Source organism: Peromyscus leucopus, chromosome 19 (assembly GCF_004664715.2).
Source record: "Peromyscus leucopus breed LL Stock chromosome 19, UCI_PerLeu_2.1, whole genome shotgun sequence".
NCBI lineage: Eukaryota > Metazoa > Chordata > Mammalia > Rodentia > Cricetidae > Peromyscus > Peromyscus leucopus.
The window spans coordinates 55,205,660-55,226,394 of NC_051079.1; the positions used below are offsets into that span (position 1 = coordinate 55,205,660).

At 44.1% G+C, this 20,735-nt stretch overlaps 1 protein-coding gene across 1 annotated transcript in view; it reads right to left on the reverse strand.

Annotated features, from left to right (window-relative positions):
* Ptpn2 (protein tyrosine phosphatase non-receptor type 2) overlaps positions 1-13,610 on the reverse strand; it is a 53,865-nt gene extending 40,255 nt beyond the window's left edge. Inside the window, exons 1-3 of the mRNA XM_037196920.1 lie at positions 13,319-13,610; positions 13,118-13,275; positions 12,884-13,072 (exon numbers count right to left, since the gene is read on the reverse strand). Of these exons, the coding sequence (XP_037052815.1) occupies positions 12,884-13,072; positions 13,118-13,275; positions 13,319-13,506 (535 nt within the window). The 5' untranslated portion in view covers positions 13,507-13,610. The remainder of the gene's footprint in view (positions 1-12,883; positions 13,073-13,117; positions 13,276-13,318) is intronic.
* Positions 13,611-20,735: the final 7,125 nt, after the last annotated feature.

Here is a 20,735-nt window from a genome sequence, read left to right on the forward strand (position 1 = left end):
ATATATTTTAATATCCCTGCTAAATTTTATATAGCAACACATATCCTCCCAGCCAATATAGAATAACATTAAGCACTGTACAAAGCACAGTGTTTACGTCATCGAAAACCTCACAACACTGTAGGAAATGACCCATGCTTTAATGAATTAAATAATTTGCCAAACGTCAAGTATGTAGTGAGTGGCAGCCTCAAGACCAAGTCAAGATTCTTCAGACACTGAAGTCTTTATCTACTTACTACTTATTAAATTCCCTCAAATAAGCAGAAACACTTTATAGAGCAAAATTAATGCAACAGAATTAGACATATCACATTCAAATATTGATTAAAACTCTTATTGTGCCGGGTGGCAGTGGCGGTGGCGCACACCTTTAATCTCAGCACTCAGGAGGCAGAGGCAGGTGGATCTCTGTGAGTTTGAGGCCAGCCTAGTCTCCAAAGCGAGTTCCAGGAAAGGCACAAAGCTACACAGAGAAACCCTGTCTCGAAAAACAAAAACAAACAAACAAACAAAAAAAAAAAACTCTATTGCATCTACCTGAATTTTAAAGTCTCTATTTTAAAATTTCTACCTTTCTCTTTAAAAACTTTCTTGCCACATAATTGGTACTTTGAGAGTAAAAATATTCCTAAAATTTACTTCTGGGGCTATAAAGGTTTAGCAACAATGTGCAAGCTCACTTTAGGACCCATAAGGTCCTCTTTCTCCAAACCAATGTCTGTATTTGCACTGAGCCACTGGTGTGTCCATAATGGCCTGGTGTCCTCTACTAGATACATTATTCCAAGAACCATCAGGTCAAACAGAAATACTTAAAAAAAAAAAATCCAAAAAAGAATGCTACAATGAAAGTTCAGACTTTGCTCACATTACTCTACATATACACATATAAATTATACATTTAACATTTTTTTGTTTCGTTTTTTTGAGAATGGGTTTCTCTGTGACACAGTCCTGGCTGTCCTGAATCTCACTCTGTAGTCCAAGCTAGCCTTGAACTCACAGAGATCTTCCTGCATCTGCCTCCCAAGTGCTGGGATTAAAAGTGTGAGTCACCAACCAGCTAGATAGTCTCTTCTTTATGGAGGAAATTTCAAGACAGCCTAATTATTACTGATTATTCTTATTCAGATCTACAGTGAAAAAGAGCATGTGGGGCAGAGAGAGATAGAAAATGTGCGTGTGGAGAGAAAAAGAGCACTAAGAAGTTTAATGCTGCCAATATGTGTTGGATTTTCTCTCTCTTTTTTTCTTTTTTAATTTAAGGTCATCATATGAGTCTACTCAGTACAAAAATGGAACATTTAGTGTTATCATACCAATCTTGCCAAATTCACTTGGCTCCTTCATATGATAGATTTATAAACTCTAAAACAACAGAAATATATCCTGAAACACTAAGAATTTTCCAAAACCTATTAATAGCTAATATAACTCATCTATCTTTGGTATGTCCTTGACAGTAGCTTATCACAAGTATGTAGTTCAATAAAAATTTGCCTTGCTTGCTAGGTGGTGGTGGTTTACACTTTTAATCCCAGCACTCAGAGAGACAGAGGCAGGTGGATCTCTGTAAGTTCGAGGCCAGCGTGGTCTACACAGTGAGTTCCAGGACAGTAAGAGCTATACAGAGGAACCCTGTCTTATAAAACAAACAAACAAAAAAGGAGAATAAAATTTACCTTGCTGGATATACACAGTAACATGTTTAAGGCAAAAAGGGGGAAATCACTTTTAATATTATGCATATCAAATAAAAGCACAGAAGAGCTGGGCATAGGTGACACATGCACCTGGGAGAGTGACAAGTGCCTTGAGTTTGAAGCTAGCCTTGGCTACAATACCAAGTGCCAGGCCAGCCAGGGATACACAAGAGCTATCTCAAAGAGAGAGAACCAGATGGTGGTGGTAGGGAAGATTTGAATGTAAGACTAAGCTATTTTTATTTATGTATATAAAGATGTAAAGATGTGTGTATGTATACATATATATTTTGGAGATAGATCAGAATTTGAAATAAGTGATTTGTGTGTGTGTGTGTGTGTGTGTGTGTGTGTGTGTGTGTTTATGTACATATATACTAAAGACAGATCTTTTTTTTTGGTTTTTCTACACAGGGTTTCTTTGTGTAGTTTTGGAGCCTGTCCTGGATCTTGCTCTGTAGACCAGGCTGGCCTTGAATTCACAACTCACAGAGATCCGCCTTGGCTCTGTCTCTCAAGTGCTGGGATTAAAGGCATGCTGCTCCACCACCACCACCCCACCACCACCACCACCACCACCACCACCACCCACCACCACCACCACCACCACACCACCACCACCTAGCACAGACAGATCTTTTAATTAACTTAAAGTAAGTAATACCTGGTCTAAATTACAAATTCTGGGGGGAGGGGGAAATTTACTGCAGTGCAGTTATTGAAATTAGGATAAACAAATCCTTTTGGTTAAAAATCTTTCTGTTTTATTACATATTGAAACAGCCTTTTCATTTTAAATGGCTGTAGAGTTGGCTCAGTAGGTAAAAGGGATTGCCATACAAACTTAACTTGGAGTCCAGGTGGATCTCTGTGAGTTTGAGACCAGCATGGTCTACAGAATGTGTTCCAGAACAGCCAGAGCTACATATAGAAACCCTGTCTTGAAACCTCCCCCCCACCTCGCGCCCCCCCCCCAAAAAAAGGAAATGCCCAAGTCATGAGGAGAGCTGCTAACAGGGAGTGGAATCAGCCTAAGAGAAAGAAGTGTGTTGCAGTCAACAAAGTTGAACGGTGTTGGAGAGCTGAAGAGTGTTAGACATCAGACAGAGATGAAGAGTTGAGTTTACCCAGCTGGTTTTTGGTCTTGCTTTAGTCCAGTATTTTCCTGCATTTTGGAATGGTAATGCATATCCTGTGCCATTATATGTTGGAAGTATGTGATCTGCTTTTTGATTTGGATTTTTACAGGTGACTACAGTTAAGAGTGAATGAATCTCAGAAGAGACTGAACTTTAAAACATTGTTGAGACTGTGATAAACTATGGGGACTTTTAAAGTTTGACTAAATGAATTTTGCATTATGATATTGTTTTTTTTTTTTTTTTTTTTTTTTTTGAGACAGGGTTTCTCTGGGTAGCTTTGCGCCTTTCCTGGAGCTCACTTGGTAGCCCAGCCTGGCCTTGAACTCAGAGATCCACCTGGCTCTGCCTCCCGAGTGCTGGGATTAAAGGCGTGCGCCACCAACGCCCAGCGCATTATGATATTGTTACAAGCTTATGGGGACCAAGAATGGGATGTGGTAGTTTGAATGTAATTGGCCCCTAAAATCTCACAGGGAGTGGCACTATTAGGAGGTGTGGCTTTGTTGGACTAAGTATGGCCTTGCTGGAAGTATGTCACCGTGGGGGCAGGTTTCCTAGGCTCAAGACACTGCCCAGTGTCTCTGTTGACTTCCTGTTGCCTGCAAGATATAGGACTCTCAGCTACTACTCAAGTATCACATCTGCTTGTATGCCGCCATGCTCTCCATCATGATGATAATGGACTGAACCTCTGAAACTGGAATCGATCCCCCTCAATTAAATGTTTTCCTTTATAAGAGTTGCTGTGGTCATGGTGTCTCTTCCTAACAATAGAAACCCTAAGACATAACCTGAGTTATGATCCCCAGAACCCACTGTGGAAGGACAGAAATACTCCCAAAGGTTTTAGGTGACCTCTATATACACATGGCATGAACAGACTATACTTACACACATAACAAAAAAACCTTACTGTGCCAAATGATAATTTTTTTCTACATTGCATCAACTTGAAAGGGCTAAGATTTCTTGCAAAGTTTTGTTAGTTTGGTTTCTTTTGATTTGTTTTTTTAGATAAGATACTGCTTTGTAGCCCTGGCTGGTCTCAAATTCATGGCAAACCTCTTGTTCTTGTTCTCAGTCTTCTAAATTCTAAATTTGTTTGTTGAAGTAATGCTTACTTTTAAAATACAAAATATTCTGAGTATGGTGGTATATATGCTTGCAATTACAGCACTTTGGAAGTAGAGGCGGGGGGGGGATTTAAGTCCTTTCCCATCTTAGTGTACTTACACACCATGGCTCTGACTCTTTCAGCTTGAGATACAGTAAAGTTCTTTATCCTTCCAATTCCTCAGACATAAGATTTGGCCTTGGCATAGATTTTAGCAACTGTAGTATTTGTTTTTCTTTCTTTCTCAGGCCTGCAAACCCAAGCACTAATTAGCCCAGTAACTTACAGAGACCTAGCTTAAAAATGTATGTATGGGGGGGTGGGGGTGGCAAAACTGTGGTTATGGTTCAGTGGTAGAACATCTGCCTAGCATGTTTGAAGCCATGGTCTTGATTACTAGTACCCCCAAAAGAAACAAAACCACACAAATCCAACAACTTTCACCAGATATGATGACCCATGTCTTTAATATTGGTCCAAGGCTAAGCTGAGCTAAATAGTGAGTTCCAAAGCAGTAACAGCTATAGATTGAGAATTTGTCTCAAAAAACAAAAACAAGTCAGCTGGACATGGTGGTGAATGACTTTAATCCTAGCACTGGGGAGGCAGAGGCAGGCAAATCTCTGAGTTCAAGGACAGCTTGATCTAATGAGTTCCAGGATAGCCAGGGCCACAGAGAAACCCTGACTCAAAAAACAAACACCAACAAAACAAGTCAGGCATGGTGGCACATGACTTTAATCCCAGTACTAGGGAGGCAGAAAAAGATGGATCTCTAGTTGGAGTCCAACATGGTTTATATTGTGAGTTCCAGGCCAGCCAAGGCTACATCGTGAATGAGACCTTGTCTCAAAAAACACACCAACCAACCAACCAAAGAAAAAAACTCTTCCTACTACTAAACCATGGGGTTTTGTTTGGTTTGTTTGAAATAGGTGATGATAAATTACATAGGCTAACCTGAAACCTTGCTCAGACTGACCTCTAAGATCGTCTCGAGTCTCTCAAGCGCTAGTAGCATCAGTGTGGGGTCACAACACCTATTTCCAAAAGCAATGTTCTAAAAGCAACTGTTTATGTAGCTTTAGTTTTCCTGCCTTGCCCACAGTCAGGAAAAATCTTTGTCATCCGCCAGTCCCACAGCCGCTCAGAACCAACCAAATAAACACAGAGACTTATATTGCATACAAACTGTATGGCCGTGGCAGGCTTCTTGCTAACTGTTCTTATAGCTTAAATTAATCCATTTCCATAAATCTATACCTTGCCACGTGGCTGGTGGCTTACTGGTTTCTTCACATGTTGCTGGTCATGGCGGCGGCTGCAGTGTCTCTCCACGTCAGCTTTCCACTTCCCAGAATTCTCCTCTCTCCTTGTCCCACCTACTTCCTGCCTGGCCACTGGCCAACCAGTGTTTTATTTATTGACCAACCAGAGCAATTTGACATACAGACCATCCCACAGCATGTTTATAGGGAATAAAAAGACTAAGAGGCCTGTTGGAGCCCAGTAGGTTTCCTAGTGGCTGTACCCAGAAGGACTGTGTAAGAGGTTGATTGGACCACAGGCCTGAGTACCAGGTGTTTGTAAGGATCTAACTAGCAAGGGGGGGTGGTCTTTTGTTCCACTCCTTGGCATTGTTATAAATAAACCCTTCGAATAAAGTTCTGGGCCAGTGAATAAGGATCCAGGTCCACCCAAGTCTATCCTGTGTTTCTCTCCTCTCTATTTCTAACTAAGTCTCTTCTTATCCCTCAATCCTCAAGAGTTCCTGGGGTAAATAAGTGTGGGGGCTGGTCCACTACAGAGACCAGGCCCTCAACCAAAAATATTCAATTTATTCTTCCCTGCAAAAATTATAGTAAAGTATAAAGTAAAAGTTCTCATGTGCAAAGTTCAGCTTAAAGCTGAACATCTGGTTTTCCCTCAAGAACAATCCTTTCCTTAGCTCCTTCAGCATCCTCCCCCAAAAAGCAGAAGTCATAAAAACATTATCACAAACATTACCTATTGTAATAAAGCAGAATACTCACTTAAACAGCAGTAATGTGAGCTGCCAAGTGGATGCTGGGAACAAACCCAGATCCTCTGCAAGAGCAACAAGTGCCCTTAACCGTTGAGACATTTCTCCACCCCTGATGTCAAAGATTTTAAAAGGTGCTCACATCCAGCATGGGATGGTTGGTTAGAAAGTTACCCAAAGAAAGCACAACTTCAGACACGAATATGAGGTGTTAAGCAACAGGGGGGGGGGGCAGTTGTGCAAAGGAAATTACATTCTGGAGGCCTCAAGAGGATGGTGGATACATACATTTCCAAGAACTGAACACAGTGGGGGAAAAGGAAGAAAAATGACATGGGAAATAAAGCCACAGAGGCACCACCAGTGGTGGTGGGAGGCAGAAGGGCTGAATTTTACATTGTGGGCCCTGGGGAGCCAGTCATTAAAGAGCTGAAGTAGAGATATCGCTGTGTTCAGTTTACTAACTCTTCTCACTTCTTCCCTTCAAGTTGTTTCTCAAGCATTCAGACTTGTCTGCACTTCTTCCAACTTCCTGTTCCCAAATCTGCACAACTGTGATGCACAAAAATTGCCCTTTAAAGAACGAACCTGACCCTCGGGGAGCTCAATTCAATGAGCGCTTTTAGCCTTGACTGCACTTGTTCCACCTGTAGCAAGTGGCCCTGGGACTATCAACTCTCCGTGTTCTTCCACAGCTTCTCTTCCCCACTTTCTTAGTTACTGCTCTCCAGTCTTCACTGCAAGCTTCCTGTCTCTACCAACTTTTCAAAAACACCTGCTGGAAGTCAAGAGGACATCCTTGGCCCTCAGCATTTCCAAAACATCTACATGTTACCTGGGTAAATTTTGTTTGGTTGAGACAGGGTCTCAGTTAAGTACCACTATGTAGACCGGCCTGCCTCTGCCCACCGAGTGCTGGGATCAAAGGCGTGCACCACCATGCCTGACTACCTGGATAATCTTGATGAACAGGGCCTAGATGTCTCAAACCTTAAACAGCACCTATGTGTTCCTAAGTTCTAACTGTATGTATGGACAGATAAGTCCTCTCTTCTGGACACCACATTCAGTTATTTCAGTGTCTTATAAGTAACTCAACCACATGTACTTTAACTTCGTGTGTTCGGTGGGGGAGGCACATGCATGCCCAGGCCCAGGCCCAGAGGTCAGAGGACAACTTTCAGGAGTCAGTGCTTGCCTTTAACCTTGTTGAAGCAAGGTCCCTGTGCTGTGTACTCCAGGGTGGTTAGCCTGAGCGCTTCCAGCTCATCCTCCTGTCTCTGCTATCTTGCCTTTCAAGTGAGCGCTAGGACTGCCACAACATCTGGCTTTTTTTTTTTTTTTTTTTTTACAGGGTTCTAGGGAATGAACTCAGGTTGTCAGGCTTGTATGGCAAGCACTTCTATTTGCAGAGCCGTCTCCCCAGACCTACTTCAACTTTTCAACTGTGTTTCAGCCTATGTTCAAAGGCTTAACATTTCAACTTGACAGACTTCCCAGTGCTATCTAACCCAGCCCTACCCATCAACACGATCTAATTAAAAGTAAAAACAATACTTCCAGGTTTAAGTTTCCTTAGTAAGTCTCTATTATCTGATCTACAAGAACCTTCTAGGCTCTATCTTATTCTTCCACACTTCAAGTTCAGAGCAAACTCAGCCCTAGACTACACTGTTGGGAGCTCTCCCTCAGTAGTCAACGCTGTGGTTTGTGCACACTTCTTTCCCTGGAACACTATTTTTCTTCCACTCCCTTGATCTTTTCTCAGTGGACCAATTTGCCCTTCAAGACTGTTAGGCCTTTTCCTCTCAAGAAGCTTCACTATTGAGGTTGGAGAGATGGCTCAGTTAAAAGCATCAGCTGCTTTTCCAGAGAACCAGGGTTTGAGTCCCAGCACCCACAAGGTGACTCATAACCATCTGTAACTCCAGTCCCAGGGAATCTGATGCTCTCTTCTGGCCTCCTTGAGCACTAGGCACAGACATGGTGCACAGAAATACATGCAAGCACAACACACACACAAGTTCATTCCAGGTGTACCACTTTTTGAGAATTATATATAGTTCCAAAACTACTCATTCACACAGCATCCTGTGCTTAATACTAGCTTTGTACTAAGCACTTTAAAAAAAATAAGGGGCTGGAGAAATGGCTCCGCCACTAAGAGCACTGACTGCTCTTCCAGAGGACCCACACGGCAGTTCATACGTGTTTGTAATTTCAAGATCTGACATCCTCACACAGACATACATGCAAGCAAAACACCAGTGCACACAAAATTAAAATAAATTATTTTTAAAAACCCCATGGTTTTAAAAACTTTTTATCTTTTCCACCACAATTTCATACATATTGACAGTATGTTGATCATATTGTTTCCCATCCTCCAATCCTCTTATCGATAACTCTCCCACCTGTTTTTGAGACAGGTATTATTACATAGACCAGGTTAACCTCGAATTATGCACCCAAGGATAATAGTGAACCTCTAATCCTTCTGCCTCTACCACCAGAGTACTGAGATTCCAGGCATGCACCATTACATCCTAATTTTGCTGGGGGCTGAACCCAGGGCTTCATGCATGCAAGCAAGCACTCTATCAACTGAGCCACACCCCTTGCTTTCACATACAAAACATTTATTTATTGTGTGTGTATGCCACAGCACGTGTGTTGGCAGAGAAGAATGTGAAGTCAGTTGTCTCCTTCCACCTGTACATGGGTTCCAAGAATAGAACTTTGCCAAGCTTTGGTTAGTACCTTTACCTGCTGAGCCTAATGAATGTTGTCTTTCTTTCTCTATTTATTTATTTTGTTTTTTTGAGACAGGGTTTCTCTGTGTAGCTCTAGCTGTCCTGGAACTCACTCTGCAGCCCAGGCTAGCCTCAAACTCAAGAGATCTGCCCGCCTCTGCCTCCTGAGTGTTGGATTAAAGGCCTGTGTCACCACTGCCCAGGTTAGTGTTGTCTTTAAACAGTGCCAACTATTAGCACCTAGCACTTACCAGGTTTGAGATTACGAGACTGACACAGTACCTGCTAAACCAAGAGGCCAACAAGAACGCAAACTAGGAGCTTCCAAAGATGTCCTCGAGACTCACTGAATCAAAGCCTTGGCAGCAGACATCTTGTCTATAGCCTTCTCTGTGGAATGGGGAAATAGATGCTCTAGAATCCTAAGCAAGCATTAAGTCCAAACTCTTCCTGATTTGCTTTTACTATAACACCAATTAGCACAGTTTTAATGCTCTTGAGCTTGGAAAAGAAAGTGCCAGCACAAACTACTGTTCTGCTTAAAGATCTTGGGTACTAGATAAGTTTTCTGAATTCCTTACAATGGAGTATGGAATTTTCAGTGAAACAAGTAGGTACATTTTCCCCTGTATTTATTTTCTGACATCTATTTATGGGCCATACATGCATGTGGAGATCAGGGAACCACTTGTAGGAGTCAGTTATCTTCTTCCATCACGTGGGCACCAAGGATCAAACTTAGATTGTCAAGCTTAGCAGGAAACACAGGCTCTGAATCATCTTGCCATTGTCAGGGCTACACTTTTTTTTTTTTTTTAAGATTTTATCTTTTATCCTTTTTTTTTTTTTTTTTTGGTTTTTCGAGACAGGGTTTCTCTGTGTAGCTTTGCGCCTTTCCTGGTACTCACTTGGTAGCCCAGGCTGGCCTCGAACTCACAGAGATCCGCCTGGCTCTGCCTCCCAAGTGCTGGGATTAAAGGCGTGCGCCACCACTGCCCGGCGGGATTTTATCTTTATTTTTAATTGTGTGTGTATACGTGTTTGTACACAGGATTGCACTCCCTATAAAGGCCATAAGATGCCAGATCTCCTGGAACTGGAGTTACAGGCAGTTCTGAGCTACCTGATGTGGATGCTGGGAACCGAACTAGGGTCCTTCTAACCAGAGCTATCTCTCCAGCCCCCAAACCTTAATTTTTGAGACTGATCTCTCAAAGAAGCCGGAGCTCACTGATTCAGCAAGGCTGGCTCACAAGAGAGCCCAGAGATCTGCCTGTTTCCACTTCCCCAGCACTAAGATCAAAGATGTACACATGGCTTTTTAATGTGAATGGTAGCGATCTAAACACTGGTGCTCATGCTTCCATGGCAAACATTTTACCAAATGAGTCATCTCCCCTACCTTCCAATTTTTTAAATTATATTTTTAACTTGGTTATTATTGTGGGTGCACTTAAAAAGGCACTTGTATGGAGGTCAGAGGACAATTTGTGAAAAGAGGCAACTCTCTCCTTCCATGTGGATCAGAGGACTGAACTCAAGTCATCTTCAGGCTTGGCAACAGATGAGTTAAGGCACAGAGCCACCTTGACAGCAAGATTTTTTTTTTTCTGACAGAGTCTCAATTACCCTAGGCCAGCCTGGAACTCCAGGTCTTTTCTGGCTCCACTTCCCAAGTGCTAGGATTAAAGAATGTGCTACTATGACTGGCATTTACTTATTTAGAATCTTTTTTGTACACAAGATCCTACTCCATAGTCCTGGATGGCTTGGAACTCACTCTGTAGACCAGGATGGCCTCAAACCCAGGAGATCTGCCTGCCTCTGCTGGGATTAAAGGTATGGGCCACCAACGCCCAGCTACAGGCTAGTCTTAAACTCACAACAATCCCCGTGCTTTTTTCAGCCTCCTAACTCTTAGGTTACAGGCTGAGCCACCACACCCAGCATTAAGTGCTTTTTTTTTTTTTGCTGTTAAGAGGAATCACAAGTTTCACTGACTTCTCAAGGATATTAATGTTATACGTGTGTATACCCAATTAAGCCAAGTATGGTGGCTCATACCTGTAATCCTAGCAGTTAGGAGATTGAGGTAGGAGGACTGCCACAAATCCAAACCTAGTAGGGCTATATAGTAAATTTCAAACCAGTTTATGATACTAAGCAAGACCTTGTCTCAAAAAATAAGTAAGTTAGGCTAAAGTAACTTGTAGTACTAGCCCTTTAAAAATTGTTTTTATACACTCATACACACACACACACCCCTAATTTTATGTGTGTAGGTATTTTGCCTGCATGTGCACCATGTACATACCTGGTGTCCATGGAGGTCAGAAGAGGTCTTCAGATCCCCAGGAACAGGGGCTAGAGATAGTTGTGAGCCGCTATGGGTTCTAGGAATCAATCAAGCCCCTCTAGAAGAGCAACAAGCCCTCTTAATCAATGAGCTATCTCTCCAGGCCTCCTCTCACCTTTTTGTTTTTTTATACTTGGTCTTACTATGTAGCCCTGAACTATGTAGGCCAAGTTGGCTTAAAAGTCCTAGCGAAGCCCGGTGGTAATGGCGCACACCTTTGGTCCCAGTACTCAGGAGGCAAAGGCAGACCGATCTCTGAGTTCAAGGCCAGCCTGGTCTACAGAGTGAGTTCCAGGAAAGGCTCCAAAGCTATACTGAGAAACGGTGTCTTAAAAAAAAAAAAAAAAAAACACCTGAGACCTCTTGCCTTTGCCTCTTGAATTTCAGAATTGAAGGCATGTACCGCTGGGCAATCTTTTCCTTCTTAATTTTGTACTTCTTGTATCATTTGCATTTTCGAGGCAGCAGTCTCTGCCAAAACCATTCTAAGCACAGAAAAGAGACCTGGAGGTTCACACACACACACACACACACACACACACACACACACACAGAGAGAGAGAGAGAGAGAGAGAGAGAGAGAGAGAGAAAATCAACTAGAATTTGCATATAAGATTTTCTACAATTTCATTCATCCCAGGACTTTGATAGTAGAAGTCCAAATATCAGGAGTTCAAGGCTAATCTGGGCTACAATGAGACCCTGTCACAAAACAAAATATAGCATAACACAGATTATATCATTGGAAGAGTCCTTACTAACATTCTTTAGAAACTAGTGCCTGGGCTGGAAAGATGGATCAGTGGGTAAAAGGCATTTGCTGCCAAGCCTGATGACCCAAGTTCTGTCTCCAGGACCCACATGGTATAGGACAACCAAATTCTGAAAGTTGTCCTCTGATCTCCATACAAATGCCAAAGGACCTGCCTGTCCCCCTCCCCATGTGATGATGATGATGATAAAAACTAGTGATTTATTCTAATGTACGCTGAACCTGGCAAATCAGGGTGTTTAATATATTGGTTGTTAAAGTGTTTAAGAAAATATGTTCTAGCCAGATGTGGTGGCACACACCTTTAATCCCAGCACTCAAGTAGCAAAGACAGGATTTGTGAGCTCAAGGTCAGGCTGGTTCCAGGCCAGCAAGAGTTACAGACTGAGACCTTGTCACAAAAGGGATGAGGGAAGAAATAAGTACTAAAAAAAAAAAAAAAACAAAGAAAAATTTACTGTCATCTAATTAAATGTAATGGGGGTTGGGGGGACAAACAGAATCATCCAGAGGTAAAACAATCTTTCTAGCTTCTTTTTGTACTGTTAGAATGAGCCCAAACATAAGGAGACGCATTTAATAACTCACCAATCACTAAATTCAATCTTGGGAGCAATATGTTAATGATTAGCAATGAATCACTTGTAAGGAGAGAAAGTTTTGCCTGGCTTAAAAGGTAACCCACTAGCTGTAAAAATCACAAACGTTCGGAGTACAGAACACTTTCAGCATGAGCTAAATAGGTAGGTAAGGCTATTCTGATGACAGAAATCAGCGGCAACCTATGGACATGTGGCCTCTCTGGGGCTGAAAAAAATGAGTGCTACAACCATCGGTGCACTCACTTGGGGAACGCGCTCCAAAGCAAAAGTCACATAAAGATCTGTGGTGCACTATACACACGTTTATAAAGTATGCCTAAGCAAAGGACATTTTAAAGAGGACGCTACTTTGATCACTGATAAGACAACCCAAGCTTCTTCTTGTTCCGGGAAGCTCTAGCAGAGAATGACCCACTCTCCCGGCGAAAGCAGCCCATGAAAAAGACTGGCGATCCCCGATCCCTCGGGAGCTCTCGCCGCCGCTTCAGCTCCAGCTCTGCGAAATCTCCACAGGCCCCCGGGATACGGCAAGTCACGGACACCCCGCTTCGCTTTCGCTGGCCCCGGCCCGAGGGCTCCGTCGCCCTTTCCGCTGCTGCATCGGCTACCAAGTGCATCGCTCCGCCACCGAACACCGGGCGTCAAGAACGCTGTCGGGGAGGAAGCCGGAGGCTTCCCGACGTCCCCCGAACCGCTACCCAGCGCACCACACGCCGGGGCCGGGCCACGCAGCCAGCAGGCGCCGCTGTGGCGCCGCCTTCGGAACCAACAGCCTGCAGCCACACCGCCAGGCTCCCCGTCTCAAGCCTCGCAAAGGGGCGAGGGCTTTCCGCGCAGGCGCGCCCCTGACGCGGCCCGCGCTCGCCACTTCCGCCCGAACGGGAGGCGGGGGAGGCGACGCGGAGCCGGCACAGGCGCGAGCTCGGATCCTCGGAAGAACCCAGGCGCCGCGCGGGCCTGAGGACTCACCAAGTATAACGGCTGCCAGCGACACTGAGCGTCCAGTTCCTCGAACTCCCGCTCGAGGGTGGCCGACATGGCGGCGGGGAGAGCGCGAGCGGGAGCGGAACCACCACAGCGGAGAGGCTCGGGCCCCGCTCTATCCGGGGAGAGCGCTGGCGCTGTGGCGCATGCGCGCTCCGCGCCCCGCCCCGCCCCCACGTCGAGCCGAGCCGGCCTTGGGGAAAGTACCTGGAGCGTCGGACGTCAGCGCGCCGCCTCGGCGCCGCGTGGGTCGGACGTCTCGGGGGCGGGGCGGGGCGGGCGCGAGGGGGCGTGGTCCGGAGAGTGCCCAGGTGGGAGGGGCGGGGCCGGCGACACCCCGGAGCTACATGGGACCGTGTCTGGCCCAGGAGGTGAGAAAGTCCCTGGAAAGTCACCAGCCAGTCTCGCCTTCCTCGCCGCCCAGTTCTCCTTTTCTCCTTAAGTCTTTATTTTAAAATGCAGGATCTGAGTTCTACTTAAATAGCATTTAGGTTGGTCTAATGGCCTTTGTTCAACTTTAGAACACATTACTGTGATGTGGGTCCCAACAAGTTTTGTGCCAAACAAAGCTTTATAGGAAAAGAGAAGGCATTTGGCAGAGTGTCTTGTTTAGAATAAGACTCACAGCTCCAAAGTTAGTGTTGGCTGTTCAAAGTACATGTAAGTCCCCTTCTACGAAACAAGCGTCTGGCTCCGGAAATCGTTTTGCCTCAGATTTAAGATAACTCAATGTTGGTGAACTCATGTGCTTAAAAATCTTACCATCTGACCATCTTAAGAGATGTGGAAGATGCTTCTCGGCCTTTTGGCCAAAATCAAGTGAAGAACTGTGAAGGGGTAGAGAAGCATGAACTGTGCCGTCCAATATTGAATTTAAATTTTTTTTCTCCTATTAACTCAGCTCTGGAATTAGAAATTCGGTGAAGCCCCGTGTTCATCCCCCAGCACTGGGGGCAAAGAACAAAACCTCTAAATACATTTCTCAGTGTCTAGCCGCTTTTGCTCGGTAGCCTCACGTGGCTAGTGGCTGTCTTGTGGTCGAAAGCACAAGTAGAACGTTTGTGTCATCAAAGAACATTCTTTGGGTTTGGATGTTTGGAGTTGGGTTGTTTGGGTTCTGTTGGGGGGGGGGGATTTAGTTGGTTTGTTTTGTTTTGAAATGGTCTCAAAAACCAGCCCAACTTTCAACCTGGGATCTTGCCGCTTCTACCTCCACTAATGCTGGAATTTCCAGGCATCTGCCACCACACCCTTCAAAGAATTTCTTTGGGATAGAGCTACCTGAAAAGATTACAATATAAGGCAGAAAGTGCTGTTAAACCTGGTAAGGTGAAATGGGCCTTGCTAGACTTGCAGGATGTTCAAGGCCAGCCTGAGGAGAAACAGTGAGACCTTGTTTTAAAAGGGGGAGGGGTGCAGAATAGAGTCCAGAAACAAATTCAAGAATAGTCCAGAAAAGATCTGAGAACTTCTCTCCTGGTGGCAAAATCTGTTAATACAGACTTTCTGGGTTGCTTTTATTTGTTGGCTTGTCTTTCCCAGTATTCCAGCGTGAACCTAGGCACTCGTCCTTGGTAGGCAAGTATTCAACCACTGGTCTGTATCCCCAGGATTGTTAGTCTTTGCTGCCTTCTGGAGCTCTCTCCTCCCCCTTCCCTGTCTTTCTTCTTCTTCTTTTTTTTTTAATACTGCAGATTGGACTCAGGGCCTTGCATATACTTGGCAACCACTCTATTACTTAACTATAGCACCAGCTTTTAATTTTTTTTTTTTTAATTTAGGCTGGAGAGATGACTCATTAGCTCAAAACATGGACTACTCTTTCAGAAGACTGGTGTTCGATTCCCAGCACCCACGTGGCTGCTCACAGCCATCTGTAATTCCAGTCCCAGGAGATCTAATGCCTTCCTCTGGTCTCCACATGCACCAGGCACACACTTGGTGCATATACATGTTTGCAAAGTATTTATGCATATAAAACTAAAGGTTATTTATTTATTTATTTATTTTAGATTTTGAGAAAGAATTTCACTGAGTTCAGCAAGCTAGACTTGAACTTGTTCTGAAACTGAAGCAAGTACTTTTTTCCTCCTTCAAGTCACTGGGATCATGGACCTGGCTTGTGTGGTTTGTGTTTTGTTTTGTTTTGGTAGGGTCTTACATTGTAGTCCAGTATGGTCCTAAACTTGACATCCTCTTGCCTCTGCTTTCAAGTACTAGGATCATAGGCATGTACAACATATTCATGACAACAGTATTATATTTATGGAATAATAAACAAGCTGATTAGTTAACTAAATCAAGCAACAGACTTATACATCCAGTATGTTCACATATTTCATAAAGACTGATAGCTAGTAAAATGGGAAAATGATAGTGTCATCACAAGTGGTGCTGGACTCACCAGTAAAATATACTGGGCACCAGTAAAATATACTGTATGTTTCCATTTTCATGAAGTTCGAGAACAGAATTAGTTGGAGCAGCAGGAATGGTGTTGAGGTACTGTTTGTTCTGGAATACTTTAGATCTTTAAATACAGTATTGTACATAATATACTTATATGTTGTGCATGTGTATATTAATGAACTGCACATAAGGTTTTTTAACTTGATGCTAACTTCAATAAAATTACAAAATTAAAATAGATATGGCTATTTCGCTTAGAAACAGTAACCACACAGAGTATCTCACATTGTGTTTAATAGGTTAATGCCGCCTCGTGAATCTAACAAGATTGTTAGATCTTCAAAGCCATATAATGCACTTTAATTCTCTAAAATGGCTAGCAGCTGCAGAATACAGCTATAAACCATGTGAATTAAGATAGGGACTCTACTCATGCTACATTTTGGACCCATAAAATATATTTGATGCTTAGTCTTACAAATGGCCTTCCACACTTTGGCCAGGGCCCTTTGCCTGATGGCATGTGTTAGCCTGGTTATAGGTCTAACAAAAACTGACTCAAAAAAAATAAATAAATAAAATAAAGACTTTACAAATACAAGGCCCGGGCGTTGGTGGCATATGCCTTTAATCCCAACACTCTTCAGGCAGAGACAGACAGAGCTGTGTGAGTTTGCCTGGTCTACAGAGCAAGTTCCAGGACAGGCTCCAAAGCTACAGAGAAACCCTGTCTCGAAGGAAAAAACAAAACAAAAACAAAAACAAAAAACCTACAAATACAAAGCCCTATGGTGATGATGCCCCACACCTTTTATCCTAGCACCAAGGAAGCAGAAGCAGGTGAATCTCTGAGTTCAAGGCTACCCTTGGCTGCAGAGTGAGTTCCAGGACAGCCAGGGTTACACAGAGAACCCATGTCTTGAAATAAATAAAAAATAAAGACCAAATACATTATAGCTTTGAAAAAAAAAATTTTTTTTTCAGGTTGTGGAGAGTTGGCTGAGCAGTTAAGACCCAAGTTGAGTTGCCAGCACCCGTGTGGTGGCTCAAAACCTCCTATAGCTCCTGTTCATGGGGACCTGACACTGTCTTCTGACCTCACGCACCAGCCATGCATCCATGGAGCAGAACATTCACACACATAATGAATCTTTAAAAAATTGTAACCAGACAGAAATCTTTCAGTCAGCTAGGTAAGAGGCCTGTGATTGTAATCCCAGCACCCAGGCATGAGGATTGGAAATTTAAGGCAAGCAGCTTAAGCTATATGAAACCTTATCTTATTTTTTTTTTTTTTTTTTTTTTTGGTTTTTCGAGACAGGGTTTCTCTGTGTAGCTTTGCGCCTTTCCTGGAACTCACTTGTAGCCCAGGCTGGCCTCGAACTCACAGAGATCCGCCTGGCTCTGCCTCCCAAGTGCTGGGATTAAAGGCGTGCGCCACCACCGCCCGGCTACCTTATCTTAAAATAGCATTGAAATACTCCCTAGCTCAACTATAGAGATATATAGTAGTCCCTCAAATGAATTATTATTCATCCATTTGTCATAATGTCTAAATGAGCTGCCTTTTTTTTTTTTTTTTTTACATTGTTCCAAGGTTTTCCTTTTTCCCCCCCTCTCTCTCATTATGTATTTATTGACCCAAGCCTTACTATGTAGTGCTAGCTAGCCTGGAACTTACTGTGTAGACGAGGCTGGCCTCAACTCACAGAGACCCTCCTACCCCTGCACCCTGAGTGCTGGGTTTGAAGTCGTATGCTGCCTCTGCCTGGCACATACAGTTTCCTTTTGAAAAGCCCTCTCTGGGAGGATGTTGTGGACCCCTTGCCCAATGGTGCCTTTTAACCCTTGTCAAGACAGGGCAGTGCTGAAACTCTGCCGGACTAAAATCCATTTGGGGGCTCTTTTGACTTGCTCAGCAGGCTCCTGTGCCAGGAGGGTCTCTGCTGGAGCCAGCAGTTCCCACCTCCTAACCCCATCCCAGCACCCTCTTCCCTCGGGGGCTTTGCAGCAGGATATCTTCAGGGAGACATTTTTTCCCCTGGACAGTTTCCACCTTAGGAAGATGATTGGCAACGAGCTCTAGAAGGTGGAATGGTGGCCTTTGCAAAGAGGCCTTCCTAGAATCTGTGAATGTGGCCTTCCATGGTGTGGGGGGAATGGTTTTTCGCAGATGTAATTAAAGTAAGTGGTTTAAGATGAGATCATCTTGGATTATCAGAGGAGCATTAAATCCAAGGACAAGTGTCCTCCCAAGAGAATGGCAGAGAGAGAGGAGGGAGAAGGAAAGGAAAAAGGGGAGAGAGAAAGGGAGAGGGAAAGCGTTGTTGGAGGTTTTTACTCTTTTTGGGGGGACCCCACCACCCAGCTCCCAAATAAATCACACACGGAGGCGTATTCTTAACTGTGAATGCCTGGCCTTAGTTTGACTTGTTTCTAACCAGCTTTCCTTAACTTATCCCATCTACTGTTTGCCTCTGTGCTCTTCCTTTTCTATTCCTAAATACCTTTCTTTGTTTCTTACTCCGTGGCTGGCTGTGTAGCTGGGTGGCTGGCCCCTGGAGTCCTCCTCTCTCATTCTTAGATCTTCCTCTCTTCTCCTCCCAGCTTTCTCCCTCTATATATCCTCTCTGCCTGCCAGCCCTGCCCATCTCTCTCTCCTGTCTTGCTATTGGCCGTTCAGTTCTTTATTAGACCATCAGGTGTTTTACACAGGCACAGTAACACAGCTTCACAGAGTTAAACAAATGCAACACAAACAAAAGTAACACACCTTCAAATAATACTCTACTACAGGAGAGAGAGAGAATTAAGAGAAAAGGCTGTGTGAAGATGGAGGCAAATAAATAGGTTACTAGCCACAAGGACATCCGGAGCCCCAGCAGGTGGAGGAACCGAGAAAGGATTCCCTGTTAAATGCTCCGGAGGGAGCATGGCCTGTTGACCCCTGGTCATGGATTTCTGGTTTCTACATTGGTAAGAGAATAAACTGTTAAGAGGTTTTGCTTGGTTTTGTTTTGTTTTTGAAAAAAAGTTTCACATAGCCTAGGCTGGCTTTGGATACCAGAGCTACACATACAAGCCACCATAGTAGCTGAACTGCTGTTCCCTTAGACCACCAAGGTCTTGATTTGTTCTGACAGCAATCTGCACGGTTTTCAGCAAGGGCAGTACCACTAGGACTCAGTCTTCCTTTTAGCGAGCCAGAGGCAGTGTCTTCCCCAAAGAGGGCTAGGTCTCAGCCTTGCTAGGGCCAGAAGTGAGGGGGCAGAGGGGGCGTTCTTCCTAGAACTCTTGTGCCCCTCCTCCCTCTACGTATCCCACATCCTTTTGAGTTCTCCAAACATTTTTTCAATAATTTATTTTCATTTTATGTGCATCGGTGTCTTTCTTGCATGTATGTCTGTGTGAGGGTATCAGATCCTCTGCAACTAGAGTCAGCTGCCATGTGGGTGTTGGGAATTGAACCCCAGGTCCTCTGGAAGAGCAGCCGGTCGGTGCTCTTTAACTGCTGAGCTATCTCTCCAGTCCCGAGTTCTCTAAACTTTTTACTAGTAAATCTGCACCATTCCAACTCACTGTACTTAATTATTCTTTACACTAGGTTTTTTTTTTTTTTTTTTTTTTCAGTTTATTATGTGGTTGGGACTGAGATTGTAGTTTAGTGGTAGATAATTTGCCTAGCATGTTCAGGATTCTATATTCCATCCCCAGCACCACAAACAAACCAAAATGACTGAGTAGTTGCTCTGTTCTAATTAGACACATACTGACATTCTGTGCCATCATCATAATCATAATAATACAACTCTAAATTTAACAGCAAGGCAGGTGTGTGATGGCTTATGCCCATAAAGCTGGTACTCAGAAGTACTCAGAAGGCTGAGGTAGAAGGATTGCCATGCATCTGGGACCAGCCTGGGCTATATAGTAAGTTCTAGGTCATCCTGAGCTACAGAGTGAGACACTGTCCCAAAAATAAACAAACTGTAAAATAAGATATTTTATTTTTCTTCTTTTTTTTTTTTTTTGAGCTGAGGATCGAACCCAGGGCCTTACGCTTGCTAGGCAAGCACTCTACCACTGAGCTAAATTCCCAACCTGAGATACTTTGTTTTTATTTATTAGAGGTAGGGGCTCACGTAGCCCAGGTTGGGTCTAGAATTTGCCATAGAGCCAAGACTGGCCTTGAACTCCCAATCCTCTTGCTTCCAACTCCCCAGTCCTGTCATTATAGAGGTGCACCATCATTTCCGGTAGATCCAGTGGAGGTAGGAAGATCAGGCATTCGAGGTCATCCTCTGCTTCACGGGGAGTTCAAAGCTCCCCTGGGCCTCATGAGACTCTGCCTCACTCAAATAACTAAAAGAAAAAGTAAAGAAAACAAAATCGGCGATTGCTGAGCCAACATGGCATTGACAAAAACACATGGAGGCAGCACGGGCAGGGCGGTGGGTCGGAGCACGGGCAGGGGGAAGATCCCTTCGGCTCTGGAGAATCTGAAAATGGAAGAAGCCTGCCAGGCATCAGCTCGACATGCAAAGCAGACGGTTCCGGCAGACAGAATGGATGAGAGAGACGGGTCAGGTGTGAGCACCGGGAACCATCTCTAAGAGTCGGTCTGCTGTGCTGTAGACAAGTGGCAGTGGCCTCTCTGCTTTGGAAATGCCAGCTAAACACCCTATGGCCTGTGGGGTTGAACCCACAGGATCAGTGAGTACGCTGAATCTCTAGTCTATGCCCAAGTCGCTCCTCTCCCAAAACCTAAAAATGTATTGTTGTGAAGCCTATATGACCTGAGGCGTTCTGCATCTGGTCTGTCCAGGCACTGATAACATGACGAGGTCAAAAAGACCATCTGTTCAACACAGGAT